The 17976-nt window shown below is 37.6% G+C and overlaps 1 protein-coding gene across 1 annotated transcript in view; it reads left to right on the top strand.

Moving 5' to 3' along the window:
• sema4gb (sema domain, immunoglobulin domain (Ig), transmembrane domain (TM) and short cytoplasmic domain, (semaphorin) 4Gb) overlaps positions 1 to 17976 on the top strand; it is a 44536-nt gene that overhangs the window by 16020 nt on the left and 10540 nt on the right. Inside the window, exons 2-8 of the mRNA XM_037691216.1 lie at positions 5781 to 5926; positions 6336 to 6398; positions 6609 to 6707; positions 6798 to 6891; positions 9397 to 9510; positions 9780 to 9934; positions 14299 to 14474. Of these exons, the coding sequence (XP_037547144.1) occupies positions 5781 to 5926; positions 6336 to 6398; positions 6609 to 6707; positions 6798 to 6891; positions 9397 to 9510; positions 9780 to 9934; positions 14299 to 14474 (847 nt within the window). The remainder of the gene's footprint in view (positions 1 to 5780; positions 5927 to 6335; positions 6399 to 6608; positions 6708 to 6797; positions 6892 to 9396; positions 9511 to 9779; positions 9935 to 14298; positions 14475 to 17976) is intronic.

The raw sequence follows: 17976 nt of genomic DNA on the forward strand, positions 1-17976 counted from the left end.
TTTGGATGAAACAACGTCCGGAAGAAACCACAAACAACAGAGTGACTGCTGACCTTCTCACAGCTCCAGTCTGACTCAACATCTGGACTTCCTGAGAGTCGATCATCCACCGCTCTGCCCATGTGACAGTTAGGCAATCAGTCATGTGGCCAAGACGACTCCTTCTACCCGGTGCTGTGGAAAGCCCAAAACTGTTTTCATCATGCTCATCGGGTTTCATCATGCACGCTTAGAGAGTTACTGTCCGAGCCGTCATCGTAGCAGCTGTTTTAAAGTAAAGCAGATGATGTGGAGAGACTCGCTGTTGTTGTTTCCTTACCAACATAAACCTGCTTGGATGAATAGTTTACCGGTACAACTGAGTGATGTAATAACACTTTGAAGAAACGCTGTCAAGAGGATGCGAGCACGTAGGTGAGTTGGCTCAATAAACAAACGTGAACTAAGACAGAGAACACAAAAAAGTGAAGAAAACACGAAACTAAAACAACAGAATCTGACTGGAGCAATAACAGCCTGACATTTCTAAATGCCAGTCACTCTGGAAGCTCAAATTTCATTTTGGATTTCTGATGGCTGACCCAGCTGGTGGGGTTGGATAAAGCCCCAATTATTAAAAAAGTAAATAAAGAAAAGTATTTTACACGTCATCGACCTGGTTAAAACAAACTGGCACACAACTTCTTCCTTGTTTGTTTCTGAAGCGACGTTTTGTTAGAAATGAAGCATTCACTCTATTGTGATCCATTTTTCTTCCGTATGTTTTTCTGTGCGATTCTCATCCCGCAGTTTTTAAGCTGTTTCCACAAATCATAAATCAAAACGTTCAGCTCTTTCAGGATAATCCTGCTGTAACTTTTGGTGTTAGTGCAACTTTAGCTTTTTGAAATATTTAGCCTTTTCTGCCATTTTTTTCTCATATAAACTGAATTGAACTTATTTTACATCCTTCAAATCTTTAGATCTGTTTACAACCTTTTACTGCTCCTTTCACATTTGTTCTGCTTCAGCTTCTTTCAGCTTCCTTGTGTAAATTAAAAAAAAAAATCAGCTAATTTCAGCTGTTTTGTGCTCCTTCCAGATTCTTTCTGCTAACTACAACATTGCTGTGCTTCTTCTAACTTATTTTCGCTCATTTCAGCTTATTGCTGCAAGTTTCAGCTTTTTCAGTTATTTAAGCTATATAGCTGTTTTATGCTGATTTTAGCTTTTTCAGCTAATTCCACATTTTTTGCGCTCGTTTAAATTTTTTCCTTCTAATTCAGCTATAATGTGCTCTCTCTACTTCCTTCTGGTAATTTAAGCTTCTTTCTGCTTTTGTAGCTACTGGTCAGCTGTTTTTGATAATTTAAGCTTTTTGCAGATAATTTCCTTTTTTTGTTGTTCTCATTGCTGATTTCAGCCTAATTGAGCAAACGTTCTTTCTGCTTCTGTCTGCTAATTTATGCTCATTCTACCCTTTCAGCTACTTTTTTTTTCCTTAGCATTTTTAGCTAATTTCAGCTGTTTTCAGACAAATTCAAGTTTTCATGGTGATTTCTGCTACTTTCAGCCTAATTAACATATTTCTTCTAATTTCAGCTTATGCTCCTTAAAGCTTTTTTCTGCTAGTTTCAGTCTTTTCTGCTATTTCTTCTACTTTTTAGCTGTTCTGAGCCAAATTTAGCTTTTCAGCTAAATCCCAATTTTTTTTTTAGATTATTTCAGTTCCTTCCATTTTCTTCTGTTAGTTTAAGCTTTCTTCTGATGTTTCAGCTACTTTTCCTCTATTTTTTTCTTATTTCAGCTGTTTTAGCTAATTTCATAACTTCTGTGCTCCTTTCTGCTTATTTAAACCTAATTCAAGAAATTGTTCTTTCTGCTTATTTAAGCCTAATTCAAGAAATTGTTCTTTCTTCTTATTTAAACCTAATTCAAGAAATTGTTCTTTCTGCTACCTTAGGCTTCTTCCATTTCAGCTACATTTCAGATTTTTTTTAAGCTAATTTCAGCTGTTCTTCAACAATAAACATTCACACTGCATTTTCACAGGAAATGCAATTTCTCTAGTTTGATCAGTTTTTGTGTATTTCTTTGGACCACCAGCTACTTCTGCCTCAGTCAGTCCTTTTCATGTCGGTCTGCCCCACCCATCTACACCTGTTCCCTGTTTTCATCGCCACAGCTGCAGCCATTCCACTCTCTAGCTCCTCGTCTGTACAGTCCCTCAATTTCACCTCGCTTTTCAGTCAGTCTTTGTGCACTCATGCCAGGTCATCATATCTTTTTGTGTTTACGCCAAGATCATGTACGTTTTTACCACGTTGACTGCTTTTTAGTCACCTTTATAAAGGTTTTTTTTTTTTTAACCTGAGCTCATTTGGTCAATCTGCACTCCACAGTTCTAAACTCCTCCAAACTGTGACAACATTACTTAATAATAAAAAAAAAAGATTAAATTTTGCGGTAAGTCGTAGCAAAAATTATTGTAATCCGGAGACACAAGAAGCACAGGGAAGACCTGAAATAGCATGAAAACAACAATTCTCTGCTGACGTGAGAACCAGAACAAATAGTCAGGGGTTGATGAGTTAGTGGAGACACAAGGGCAAGATGAAGACATGGGACAGCTGAGAGCAGACTGACTGAATTAATTATGGCACACAGGAGAACACAGAAATTAAAACACAACAATTAGAATAAACCTGAAAATAAACACAAGGGACTGTCAACAGACACAGATCCTAACATTTCTCTGCATAACCTCATCTCGTTTTGTGTTTTTATTGCTCTAACCCGAACAACTCACCCAAATATCCTTATTTTCCACAAACGTCGGCACCGTGCACGTCTTTGCATTTAGCTCCTGCCCTGAAAGTGGCACTAAGTTTTCTCTGACCCAGATCTAATCCAGTCGTAGAAATGTACAGACTTTGGCAGGTTGCATTGTATTTGCTGCAGTTACCTGCAGAGCCTCTGGTACCAGACTCCACCTGCTAAGTAGAGCAGATTAACTGTGACAAGAGTGCAGGCCCTCACACCACGATAAACATAAAGGCTTGTGTAGGTTGTCTTATTCCTTCGAGGTTGGACACATTACCTCAACAAAACGAGAAGAAGAGCAGGTGAGGAAGACTCGTTTCCTCAGCGTACTTCTGTTGATCTGTGATGCACGCAGTTTAATTCTTCCTAATGTCTGGTGATCAGTTAGTCAGACATTAATCGTTAACTTTGAGTGCAAATCAAAGCGCTGTAACTCTCTTCCTGCACCGAGGGAGATCTTCTGTACCCAGAGGAAGGAAAAATAAAAAAAAACTAATGTCCTCCTTTTCTCCGTCTCACAGCAGCAGTGCTCCATTTTGTTGAGGTGCAACAACACATTTGGGGTGCCTTCGGATTTTTAGTTTGGTGCACGAGCTAATTATTTCCCAACAGTTGAATGATCTGTACGTCTGGAAAAACATCCACCAGTTTAGCTCGTTTTTTTTAAGACATACTCTCCAAGGCTGTTCAGTAACCCTTATTTGTCCTACTTACTATATGAATCTAACACGTATCCACAGACTCTGCAGGCACGATGCTCTGGCAGCACTGCTGATTTGATTTGGCAGTATTAGGGCACAGTTCCTGCTGAATGCTCTAAAATTTAGCTTTCCACGTGCCCCCCATCCCCAAACTGAGTCTCTTCTCTCGGTAATCACTCCAGCGACCACCGCTCCACCGCCGCCTGCACCCAGATCTGTTGCTGACGAGTCGCAGCCGCACTGAGCATGTTCATTTAGGGTGCGGAGACGCCAGGAAGTTCACATTTATTATGAACTTTAGTGAGTTTAGTAAATAAATACATGATAAATAAAAAGACAAGCATAATCTGAAATAATGCAATATCACCCGCCGCCTTTCAGACTATGTTCAAATTGGTTGAAAAAGGACAGAGCTGAAACCGTTTTGGTTAAACCTTGAAAATGTGTATGTGTTGTGAATGACTCTCAGCTACTACCACACCAAATATGAGCTCAGTAGCTGCAAAATTGGCTGCATTATAATAATTGTTGTGTTGAAGGTCTATTAGCTGTGGCGGTCATTGTAAATCGTATCAACTTCAAAAAGTTCAGCTGTAGTTTTACATACAGTGATTACTTTCTGAAGGTTTATTTTAAATCATGAGATATTTTGCTAACAGATGAACAAATGAGAAAAAACAGACAGGAAGAAACATCCACCTTTCACTTTATGTCAACAATCAATATATATATATTTATTTTTTCTACATTTGTTTAATATAATATAAAACAGAAACACTATATTATTTTTTTCTATGGTAATGAATTAAAATCTATGTTTTAGTTTTTGCATGAATTAATGGCATATTTTAGAATCTTGTTAAAAAAAAAGGTACACACACTATATTCATTTTATAATTACTTTATTGTTTAAGGCCCCCTATATACAAATGAGTATGAAGTTAAGCAAGTATAAATGATAAAATACAAAAAAAAACATTTAAATTAATAGCGTGAATGCTTATGAAGTATTCACACTATTGTGATCCATTTTTCTTCCATACGTTTTTCGGCGCAACTCTCGTCCCGCAGTTTTTAAGCTATTTCAACAAATCATAAATCAAAATGTTCAGCTGTTTTAGGACAATCCGGCTGTGGCTTTTGATAAGGGTGCAACTTTAGCTTTTTGGAATATTTAGCCTTTTTTGCCATTTTTTTCTCTCATAGAAAATTAATTGAGCTCATTTTCCATCCTTCACATCTTTAGATTTGTTTACAAACTTTTACTGCTCCTTTCACATTTGGTTCTGCTTCAGCTTCCTTCTGCAAATTGTAACTTTTTTCAGCTACTTTCAGCAAATTTCAGCTGTTTTGTTCTCATTTCAGCTTCTTTCAGCTAACTACAACATTTTATTGTGCTTCTTCTAACTTATTTCTGCTAATTTCAGTTTATTATGCTCCTTGCAGCTTATTTCTGCAAGTTTCAGCTTTTTCTGCTCTTTCAGCTGCTATATAACTGTTTTTCTGCTCTTTTTTAGCTTTGTAGCTAATTCAACATTTTTTGCAGTCATTTAAAATTTTTTCAGCCTAGTTCAGCAAAAATGTGCTCGTTCCACTTCCTTCTACTAATTTTAGCTTCTATCTGCTTTTTTAGCTACTTAAGCAGTTTTTTGCTAATTTCAGCTGTTCCCAGATAAATTAAATTTTTTGTGTCGACTTCTGCTACTTTCAGCCTAATTAACTTCTTTCAGCTAATTTGAACTTGTTATGCCCCTTTCAGCTTTTTTCTGCTACTCTAGCTGTTTTATGCTATTTTTATCTTTTTCAGCTAATTCCACATTTTTGAGCTCATTTCAACTCTTTCCACTTCCATATGGTAGATTAAGCTTCTTTCTGCCTTATTAGCTACTTTTCAGCTACAGTATATTTTTGTAATTTCATCACCTTTTTTAGCCAGTTTCATAATTTTGTGCTCATTTCTGCTTATTTAAATCTAATTCAGTAAATATATGTTCTTTCTGTTTTCCTCTGCTTGTTTTTCCATTTCAGCTAAAATTCTGCGTGTTTTTTTTTTAGCTAATTTCAGCTGTTTTTCAGCAAGTTTTTCAGCAATAAGCATTCACACTGCATTTTCACAGGAAATGCAACTTCTCTAGTTAAAAATATGTTTTAGGAACATCCAGCGCTCCAGTGTTAAACAGAAGCTTCTCCTGCAGACTTAACCTCAACATGAGGTAAAACCATGAAGTCGTCACATTATTTCTTGACCGTACGGAAACGCGATCTGTGCGTTTGCAGGTCTGGTGGGCAGCTGTCGTTTCACCGGCTCCGCTCAGAACTACAGCACGCTGCTGCTGGAGGAGGACGCCGGGCTGCTGTATGTGGGGGGCAGAGGGGCTTTGTACGCTCTCAACGCCTCCAACATCTCATCTGCAAACCTCTCCGTGAGTGACCTCACACCACGCCTCCAGCCTAAGACAATCCACTGTTGGGCCCGAAACAGCAAATCCAATTTTGTACATTTTGAGAGGAGGATTGAGGGAGAACAAAACAATAATAGCCCTTAAGTGGACTGAGTAAATCCCATTGTGTTCCTCCAGTTTTTATAGATCTTGGCTTAAATGCACCAGGCGTTTATTCAAAGGGTTACAGAAGACTGGAAAATTTATTGATGCAGCTAGAAAATTAAGTGTGTTGTCCTTCTATCCTCTCTTCCCGTTTATTCACACATTTGTGTTCCTTTATTTATCTCTCCACCCCTCCTGTCGATCTTTACAGCCTATTAATCACCCCCGCCTTCGTTTTATTTATTGAACTGACTGAGTCATTCTTATTATGCCCCATTGTTTCCAGATTGATTGGAATGCTTCCCCCGAACAGAAGAAGCAGTGTCTAAGCAAAGGCCGAGACAATCAGGTACAACCCTGCTCTCGTTTTTTTTTTTTCTCGAGAAAATATTTTTATCCAAATTACTACCAAACACAGAGTGTCGTCTTTTTATTTGACTTGTAGATTTTATTTTCCTGCATTCCAAGAAGGCAGGGTGGACATTTAAAATGAAAATAATTTGCATTTATTAACTCCCTGCATGCACTGACCTTTATTGTTTTCCTCTATTTTCTGCAGACAGAATGTTACAACCATGTCCGCTTCCTGCAGCGCTACAACGAAACCCACCTGTACGTCTGCGGAACCAACGCCTTCCGACCTCTTTGTGCTTACATAGTAAGAGCTCACTTTTTTTTTAATGCCAGCGTAACTGTGAGCTGAACTGAAGGGAAAAAGATAAAATGTTTTTGTTTCCTCTCCTCCAAGAATGCAGAGAGGTTCAGTTTCTCCTCTGGTTTCGAGGAGGGCAGAGACAGGTGTCCATATGACCCGGCAAAGGGACACACCGGTCTCCTCATTGGTACGTCCATATTGTTCACCTGGCCTCTTCTTTTAATCTTGCTCTAGATTAAAAGCCAAATTGCTAACATTTTAAAGTTGAAACACAGTAGGGTTTTTTGAAGTGGTGTTCTGTGGTAAGGTTATAAGTATCTTACCTGTTGTAGATGGCTTCTTCTATTTGGAGAGTTGAAGCCTGAAAGGACTGATAACATAATGGCTAACATGGACATGATTAAAGTGGACTTCTGTTGTCTTTAAACAACTCCAGTTGCCATAGTTTTATGAATGTTCATGCAAATCCTGTTATTTAAACCTATATACCACCATCAGGCTTGGTTAGTATCAGGAAATTCCTGCAGGAAGTGCTCATGAGCACTCCGAATACACTGGAATGGCAAATGATTTTGCCAGGTGATATTCGTGGTTGCCATCTTGCTAGGTTCTTTGTTTTGTTTACATGTAAAACCCACACATTGTTAGCTCCTTGTGTGTGCTGTATGCTCCTGTCATCAGTAGAGAAACATAGAAGGAGCCTTATTATACTTGTGTAAGCATAAATCATGCATGTTGTGAAAACAGGGGACGAGAGTGTCCTGTAATGAGCCTCACACTGAGCTTGGTCAAGCAAATTCTCAGCCTGGTGCTCTACCGTCCCCAATCTATTGACCGTATATTAAAAATGTTATAATGGATCAAACTGTAGGCCTAAATAAGGTTAATTACAAACTTTACAAGCTGTCACTTTATACCAATTAGCTAGTAATCAACTCAGTATGTGCTACAGTATTTCTAGCCAGACCAGCATACTTTAATTAGGTACTTTACATGTCTACGTACCACCTAACCACCACTCTAATCGCTTTGTTTCTGTTAGGTTCTTCTCAGGTGTACGTATGTCTCCATTGTAACTGGGTCCCCCACTTTGTGGATGGGATTTTCATAGCTCATATTCTGCTTGACAAATTGGGTCATTTAACGGTTGCAGTCTGCCAACGTCAAAATTGTCTGCTTAGGGTGGTACACTTGGAACCACAGATGAGGTGGTACCAAAAACCGAACGGAAACCAGCAATGGGGACACTCATAACTATTGTGGTGTCAAACTGAACTGGAGTGTCAAAACCACGGAGAAAGGGCTTTAGTCGAACTTGATCTCTGCTGCCAGTGGCTGTTGACTGCATTAAGAATAATACCCAGTAGTCCCTCGTTTATTGCCAGGGATCCGTACCCTGAAGCAAAAAACTGTGAAGTAGGAATAGTAGTATAAGTAGTAAGTACTGGTAGTAGTTTATTTTAGTATATATATATATAAAGTATATGTGTTATTTTAAACCCTTCCCAAACTCTTGCAATATTCTTAACAATGTTTCTAAACTGTAAACTCTTTAAAAGAGCACAGAAGACCCAAAAGTCCCAGGTTCGATCCCCAGTCACTGCACATCACGTGGCGTCTCTGGGCAGCACGCTTCATCCCCAAAATGCCCCCCGGGCGCTTTCAATAGCTGCCCACTGCACCACCTGGTGGTGGATGGGTTAAATGCAGAGACTAATTTCGCCATTGTATGGAAACATACAGTGCTGACATTGTGATGACATTATTATTATTATTATTATAGAATGTCATGATTTCAGCTCCCTGTCTCCTCTGCTGTCTGCCACGCCCACTTCTCCACTCTGCATGGAGATCAGCTGTTCAGCTGCAACAGGAAGCATATCCTGCAGTGTGGGCTGCACAGAGGTGCAGCAGGTGCTAAATAATTTAAAATAATTTATTTTAAATAAAAATTCCATGCCGATCGTGCAGCTCATCCATCTATCAGTCAATTGTGTGTCTTGTCCAATCTCACTTTGAAAAACCGCGATAGAGCGAGTCCGTGAAAAACAAACTGCAAGTAGCCAGAGACTACTGTATATATATTCTAGTCTTTTTCCCCTCATAAATATTATAAAAGATGTGCTTCAGTGTTTAAACTGAGCCTTTGTCTCATCCAGAAACTAATTCATTATTATTTAGCACATACATATATTTTCTGACAGTGTAAGCAAACATAAAGAACAAGCAAAACGCTAAAAAGATCACAGCTTCAATGATTTCGGAGCTAATATGGAATAATGCTCACCTATAAAATGTATTTCAACGTTCTTTGAAGTGCACGTTCTGATCATTTTAACAATTAATGGCCAAACAATGGGTTCCATGGCTGAGTTTAGTTTTATTTTCTACTCAGAAATCCATGGTGTGCTGTCATGCCTGTGATAACTAAAGACGCACCTATCAAAGCTTTCACTTTGATAACAGCTGCACTGTGGTTGGCCATTTTATTCCAGTGTTTTTCTCTTTCAGTGCTCCAAACTATCTTTATAAGGCAAAGACATTGTTATGTGTCTGCAAAGGTTTATCGTCAAGCTTTTAGTTATTCCAGAAGTTTAAGGCTCACTAGATGTTTTGCTTTAGATATAAACATACTAACCGTGATGCAATCCTCCTTCAATCCATTGTTTTGTCTTTTTGATTGGTTAAATAGATGGTGAGATGTTCACAGCCTCTCAGTATGAGTTTCGTAGCTCTCCAGACATCCGCAGAATCTTCCCCTTCCCCACTCTCAGGACAGAGGAGGCTCCCACCCGCTGGCTTCTTGGTAAATAATCCAAAGTATTGATGGTGTTTGCTAGATAGCTGTGCTAGGACACTGATTTATACACTTTATTTTCCATTTAAAGTTAATAGAAACAATTTCTATTACTTTGGTAGCAAATAAAATGCATAAAAGATGCATTGTGTTGCTGCTCTTTACTGGTTTTTCTTGTGTTTCAATCATGCACGAAGCTTCATTTTCAGTTTCCAAGGAGACACTTTCCAGGCTGCTAATAGGTCTGTGTTTGGACGTGTGGGTCTGTGTGTGTTCAGAGGCAGAGTTTGTGGGATCTGTGCTGCTGAGGGAGAGCATCAACAGTTCTATTGGCGACGATGACAAGATTTACTTCTTCTTCACCGAGAGAAGCCAGGAGCAGATCGCCTACCCAAGCCAGACCAAGGTGTCTCGGATCGCTCGAGTCTGCAAGGTCAGAAACCAAAAGTGCGAGTGACCATAATCACTTTAACGGTTTCACTGGGGGATTACCGCACCAAAGGTAGATTTTCAGCCCCGTTCCTGAAAGGTCATTGAAAAGAAAGCCTGAGATTAAGGAGGAGAAAAGATGCCACACATCAGAGTGCAGAAATCATGGGATTATCTAACGCTTTATGTTAGCGGTGCAGGGTGAAATGAGCCGCCACTCTCCTCTGACAGTAATTTCAGCGCTGAATGAAGGAGCAGTTGGACGTCTCTCATCACAGTTTTTTCACTCTTTCTGCGCCGCTGTTTCCAGGCAAACTACGAGCCATATTGTGCTTTGTACAGAGATCGCAGTTTCTGTGATCAAAGAAGTGACCAGAAGACTCAGCTGGTGATTTGCTAGACTTTTCATTTGTGTTGAAAAAAATATGAAACTACCGGACGAGGCAGAATTTGTCTGAAAAAGTGCAACAATTTATTTCCTTCCGTGTTCAAGTAGGTACAGAAAAATATGCCTGGCCAAATTAAAAGTGCAGTATTTCTTGAAGGAATGCATATTGACTACTATAATTTATAACAAGGTTTTAAATTTCAGCTGTTTTGGTCACAATTAGGCCTCTTGTGATAAACAATAAATGAATTAATTGCATGATAAATGAAAATTATCTAAGTCATTTTCATTTATTGGCTTTATCGTTCCTTCGTGTCTCTCTCTTTCTATTGAAGACACTGGATGACATAAAGCTCAACTCCTGTGTGACCACTCCCTTTCTCTTGTCTCTTTAAAATCCATTTTAACCATCCAAAAATCACTTTTTTGGATCATTAAAAGCAGCTAAGTTGAGAAGCTAAGCTACGAGCTAAGCTAACAGGCCGAACTCGGGAAGTAAACTCCGTCTTGTTGAAGCTCCAAAATTCATGGTTGAAACCTGTGCCTTCGTCTAAAAAGTTGTTTTTCTCTGCAAAAAGAAGCTGAGAACTTGTTTACTGTTTTTTATTAAAAGCTTTATGTGAAAAATGCTATGCTAAAGAGCTCAAACCACACCGAGCATCCGACATTTTGAGAACTGAAGCGAGACAGCTCATGTCATGTCAAGGGGCCTCCCTCCCATTTTTATTAAAGAACACTGCTCGCTCCCTCACTATCCATCCTTTGTTTCAAACAGTCTTATACTGCCATCCAGTGGTCGAGAAAAGGTACATGCAAAACAAATTAACAAGCGTTTCTTCTTAAATTTGACAATAATTACTAATTATTATCAAATTTCAAACAATATTATCGTTTATCACAGTAATTTCTGAGACAATTAATAGCCCAGCAAAATTTGTTATAGTGACAGGCCTAGTCAAAATCTTATACACAATGTTATGCACAATCTCGTGATAATGTAGCATTGGCTAAAAGCTAATGAAGCTTGATTAGCTGTGGTAGCCATCTTGAATTCAGCTGATTCCAAAAGTTAATCTGTTTATGAAGTCAAAATTTGTATCTTTTGACTATTTTTTCATAGCTTTTATGTTTTTGGTTTTAGTTATATTGTTTTATTTCTTTGTTATGTTTATTGTCTGTATTTGTACTTGTGTTCAGTTGTTCTCTAGAGTTTCATCACCTCATGACCAACCTCTGCTCCTCAGTTTTGCTCCTCCCACTCACACCTGTTCCCTATTCTTATTAGTCTCAGCTGCAGCCACTTACCTCATCAGTCCCAGCCTTTTTATTAACCCAGTGTTCATCTACCTGCAGTCCACCATTGTGCTTCATGTGTGTCCAGTCATTCTCAGTGTCTCCTTGAGTTTCCTTTTGTTTTCTTGTTCCCATGTCTGACTTTTTGTTTCCTCAATAAATTGTTTTAATTTTTTTTACATGAGCTCCACATTTGTCTGCATGTGTTCCTGATGGTAGATGTATATACTGTATATGGTAGATGTACTGTGAGTACTTTCTGGGTGTTACAGTAAAACCTGTGTTTAAAAGTAAAATGCTTCATTCTTCTTCTGAAAAGAAACCACGACTAAAAGCTTTGAGGAAGAGCCGATAAAAAAACGGGGCGGGGATCGAGTGGTGAAGAGCATTAAAGCAAAAGGTAGAGATAAGATTTTATGCAAATGAGCTGCACGAGGTTTTCTGAGCTCTAACTCTGTAACTGATCAATTAGTTGTAAACAAAACCAGAAACGTTTGCTGTTTTCTGAAACCATTTTTACAAAAACCCTAATGAATTTGAATTAATTTAACCCACATTTAATGAGGTAGAAATTGTGTTATAAGCATAAAAATCAAAACCACTGGAAAAACTACATATTTTAACAGCTATTATAGCTTTAAAGTAAGAATTATTCAATACTACTTTATCAGGATTGAGTGATTTCCTAATATTACAATTTATATTGTATGATTTTTGTTCCCACACAGCTACTTTTGTAGGATGTGGGATTTATCTGATTTTTTTACATTTAAAAAATGCGGCAATATTCTCCGGCTCCTGAACAAATATTTGAGGTTTTACTACCATTCAATTCATAAATTTCATGTCATAAATAAACACTACTTTTTGCTTGTTGTTCCTTGTGAAACTGAAGCCTCAAACTTGATTTTTTTCTTGAAATCATACTTTATTTAAACCTGGTGATGCAATATTTGTATTCAATGTGTCATGTAATGCAATGTTTTACTGAATGTAACCTAGTTATTATTCTAGTTAAATGTTCATTGACATCTAAATGAATGCACTGTATTCTCAGAATATTTTTAAATATGCTAAAGCTGCACATCACAACCTTGTCTCCGTAAGACTCAACAGCCTAAATACAACAATTATTTATTTTGAAGTGATTGCATTAATAAGAAAAAGTAAGTTTCTCCTTTATGCTATTATATAAAAGAGCTCAAGTATGTTTCATCACTATGACTCACTTTAGTTTGTGTGTTAAATAACAGAATCAAGCTAAATGTAAGAAATTAAGGAAGTAAACATGCAGTATTTATGTTAGTCACTGATGCAGTTTTATTCCAAACAGATATTATGCAACAGTGGGGAGTGAGGGCAGTTTAAAAACTTTATTGAAACCTTTGATACAAACTGCCTATATTTAGTATTCTCTTGGTTTCCTCACCAAAAACTTAATTTCTAAAAAAGAAAAAGGCCCTCTTTATCTCGCTTTATCGGTGCTGCGTGAAGTTGTCAGAACAGTCGAGAGTGTAATAACTCAAACCGAACTAGGCCACAGCAGAAAATGCAGATGTCGAGCCAGTCCCCAGCCAGCATTGCCCCGTGGCAGCCAGACGCCATGCTGGCTGCAGGAAGCTCTGCAGATAGCAACGACCGGCATCCGCCTCTGGCCCAAAATCCCCCGAAGACCTGCCATTTTAGCAACTAGAGCTCTGTATCTTCCCCAAGTTCATTGCCAGTCATGACCTATTTTTACAGAGAAGGCATAATGACATAAGTAAATAGAGCTTTCACTGACCCCAAAAACTGACATATCATATTAACGTTGGTCTTTGGATGTTCCATATATCTCCAGCAAAGAAGGACTTTTTCTGTGTATATTACTGCAGCATGATTTGCCATCTTGACTCTAGGCATGTATTACAGTGCTATGCTTGGATTGTCCCCGCTCTTACTTTATTCTTGTGCATTGATTGACATAAATTATAATCTGCCATTACACTCCTTAAGCTTTGTACACATTAATAACCCACACTCATCTCAATATAAAAAGCCCATTTTTCAGAATTATCCACAATTCTGTTTAGTGATATTTTTTAGGGAAACAAATGAACTTCCTACCTATTTTTTAGCTTCATAAGAAGGAAATTCATCAGCTGGAAGCATACCAGTGTTTTGGGATGCGTGTTGATTTTAGCTACTTTTCCTTTTTTGTGTGGGAGGTTGAGGCAGGCGGTGCATTTTGATGAACGGCAGATGTCCCCCCCAAAGACACAAACACAGAAAGATGAGGCTGTAAGATTCAGTCAAACAGGGGAAGAGAAGCCTTCGTCTCTGTATGCCGTCTTCTTTTAGTGAGGTGCACTAAATGACTCTTTTTACTGAGATGCATCTTGCTGCCCCCCACTGCAGCTGAAATGCAATTAGAGCAAGCAGTTTCCAGTCTGAGCTTCTACATCTACCTCCATTTTCATGAGACACTGCTTTCCTTCACTTTTCCTGATATGTCTGCAATCATGTGTATATTTCATGTTTCATCATGTCTTTCTGTAAATGCATCAATTTTCTCCCTGTTTTTCCACCATTACATTAATCTATGGTATGAGTAGTGATGTGTAAAAGTGAATAAGACTTTGTGTAATACGGTGAGAGATTATTTAATCTATTTAATTTGTCCCCTTGGTTGTTTCCTCTGCCTGCAGACTGACTGGGGAGGCCAGAGGACTTTGCAAAGGAAATGGACAACCTTCCTCAAGGCCAGAATGGTGTGCTCAGTCCCAGAATATGAGTTGCACCTCAATATCCTGCGTGATGTGTTCGTCCTGCAAGGGAGAGATGTTCAAAGCAGTGTTTTTTATGGTATCTTTGGTTTGGAATGGTAAGAGATGTTTTTTTTTAGGGTATAATTTTCTTTTCCAGTCTGACACTGTTTACAAGTCTTGGGCATTTGCAACCAAGTGAGCATCAAGCCGTGCAGCCAAGTTTTGCACAGCTAGATTCTGAAAATCATGGTCTAAACTTGCAAAACTTTAATCTAGGAAGTCTCTGCCTCCAGCCACATTGTGCCCACCTTGGTAGCCGCTTTCACGTTTAGGCTTTAGTGTACTGGAGTACAGTTTTAAAACGAAAATAGGCAGATATTGGACCAGTGTTTAATTAATTATTTTTCTTTGGATTTTAGATCTGAGATATTAAAATATCTTTTTGTAGCCTTGGAGATTCCCCGTCATAGAAGAGCGTCCATGAAGAAGTCAAATACAGATACAGTGATCTAGAATTTGTGGAAACAAATGTGAAAACAATTAAAAAATATATTTTATACAAGTTTAACACACCTGTGACAAAACTGAGAAGGGTTTAAAACAGGTTTGAGATATCTGCAACAAAACTGAGATGGAACTGAGAAGTCTGCAAAAAAACTGAGAAAGATCTGTGACAGATTTGAGACATCTGCAAAAAATGAGGTTTTGAGATAGCTTTCAGAAATTGAGAAGAATTTGAAATAGATTTGGGAAATTTGCAACAAAACTGATGAGAGTTTGAAATGTTGAAACATTTGCAACAAGTTTAAAATGGATTTAAGAAGTTTGTAACAAAACTGAGAATCTGTGACATGTTTGAGACAGATTTGAGACATCTGCGACAAAATGAAGAAGGTTTTGAGATAGCTTTCAGAAATTGAGAAGAGTTTGAAATGATATGAGAAATTTGCAACAAAATTGAGAAGAGTTTGAGATGTTGAAACATTTGCAACAAGTGTAAAATGGATTGAAGAAGTTTGCAACAAAACTGAGAGTTTAAGATGGGTTTGAGACATCTGAGACAAAGCTAAGATAGATTTGATAAGTTTGCAACAAAACTGAGACATGTTTGAGACAGGTTTTAAACATCTGTGGCGTAATTGAAATGGATTTGAGAAATATGCAACAAAACTGACAAGGGTTCAAAATGGGTTTGCGATGCCTGTGACAAATCTGCAACAATTTTAGAGGAACATTTCTTGAACATGTTTAAAATTTAAATGATGACTCAAGGAAGAAAAATTATAATCTGACAAATGTTTCAAGACATTTTAGAGACTCCTTCATGAATGCCGTTTACTAATGGTTACCAATGGTTGCAACGCAGTGATATACTGGCTTTACTTTGCTTTACCTTATATTTTCCTTTTTATTGATTCATTTTCTCATTTATTTGTTAAAAAAATGAATTTTTTATCTTTTGTAAACTTAGGAAACTATCAGAAATCAGATTTTCTGAGTTCCAAGTAAAAACAAAAATGACTAACCTTGAGATAAAAATACAACAAAAACTCTGATTTCTAAAGTAAACACTATATTTTCAAGCTTTTATGACAAAAACAGATTCAAGTTTATTGTAGCTAGCATCTGTTTCCCACTTAACTAGATTAAAGTCAGGAAACAGGGAAAAACAGAGGATCTCTGTTATCTGCTAAAACTTGATTTAATTTGTGCAATATATGCAAACTCATAAAGACAAGTTTTATTTTTATGGAGATATTTTGTCAGAGAACTTCATTTTCTGAATTCACAGTGAAAAGTACGCATTTGTATTTCAATTCATGTACACCTGGAAAGCCAATCATAAGATCTTATCAAATGAAAACTTACCGAAACATTATCATAAGCTGCATGTAACTACTGTATATATTACAGCTGTAAAGATATATAAAAAAGATCTGCATGATTTATTTTCTGTAATGAAGTGAAAGTCTCAGTGTTGAGCAGTGTTAAGTTGTTTTGGAGTGAAATCTGGCAGATCATAAGAACAGAAAATCTCCCGTCAAACACGAGTGTGATGACTGTTTATACTGTCTAATTCTCCTCTCACAAAAGAAAATCTCTTAAAGCCCCATGCTTATTTGAATTTTTGATTTTAAGCAGTGATGTACAGCTTTTGTTTTTGATTCACTGAAGAGGATAGAAGCCTATAAGAGATGATTTGAGAGCTAAATCCTTGAACTTTGTTATATACTGTAGATATTAATACACAGCTTAGCTGTGATATCAACATTTTAAAGAAGTAATTTATTTAAACTACCGTAAACACAAGAAAGTTGAAAGTAATTTTTCAAAATTATTTTTACAGTTATAATTTTTAGGGACGGATAAAAAAATGCAAAAAGACATGTAGATTAGTGATATTAGCTGTAAATTCTTATTTAGTGTTTCTTATAATGTTTTAATCTCTGAAGAAATAGATGATCTAATAAAATAAACAATTTGATTTTTTTTTTGGGTCTAAATGGGTTTTAAATAGCTTTTTGTAGTAGTAGTAGTTTTGTTTTCCTCCTAATTTATCCATCCATCCATTATCTTTACCCGCTTCTTCCTTTTTGGGTCACGGGGGTCACTGGTGCCCATGTCTAGCCATCACTGTGCTTGAGGTGGGGTACATCCTGGATAGGTCGCAAGTCCATCACAGGGACACATAGAGACAAATGAGACAATCATTCACTCTCTCACTCACACCTAGGGACAATTTAGAGTTAACAATTAGCCTAACATGCGTTTTTTGGTCTGTGGGAAGAAACCGGAGTACCCAGGGAAAACCCACGCATGCACGGAGAGAACATTCAAACACCACCGAGAAAGGCCCCCGGACTGGGATTTAACCCAGGGTAACCTTCTCGCTGAGAGGCAACAGCTCTATCAGTTGCGCCACCATGCTGCCCTCCCCCTAATTCAACAATTATTAATTTATCGCACCAAGAAAATATTATTTAAGATTTCTTTTTTTCCTTTTAATACACAATATTTGAGTTTTAAAATAGGAATAGGACAAAAATAAGCTAAATTAAAATGTCTCCTGGAGTTTTAGGATCATATTTTATTTATCAGTATAAAAAGTCATCCATAAATTATCAGACCATAAAGAAATAATCTGTTTTTGAATCAAAAGTGAACTGCTATAAAAAGAGAAGCAGCCAGAGTGGGACTCAGAGGACAAAGACTTCCAAAAGAAAATCTGGCGATAATGTGAGTGTTTATGCTGATGTGCAGAGTCATGGTGCATAAAACTGTCCCAGGGGTGTTTAGAATCTGATGGGGAGGACAGCATTTAAATGCAATGATAATACTGTCAACTTCTTTCTTCCAGCATCTTTCCATTATTTACCACCACACTTACTTTTCTGGATATTCAATCAGTTTTACTGCACCAGCATTTTTTATCTGCTTTATTTTTAAACATAAATGTGCACCTGTGTGAGTGCAACTCAAACATGCAGGAATGAGTAAGCCCCTTGAGCAACGCTGCTCACCAGTTTTGAAAACTGACTCCGGTTTCACTTTGTTCTTGTTTTTCTCACACGGATGCTTTTGAAGACTCAGGTGGGCACACAATGGGTCTACTAATGT

The sequence above is a fragment of the Nematolebias whitei genome, chromosome 17 (genome assembly GCF_014905685.2).
Source record: "Nematolebias whitei isolate Nwh7 chromosome 17, NemWhi1, whole genome shotgun sequence".
NCBI classification, from domain to species: Eukaryota; Metazoa; Chordata; class Actinopteri; order Cyprinodontiformes; family Rivulidae; genus Nematolebias; species Nematolebias whitei.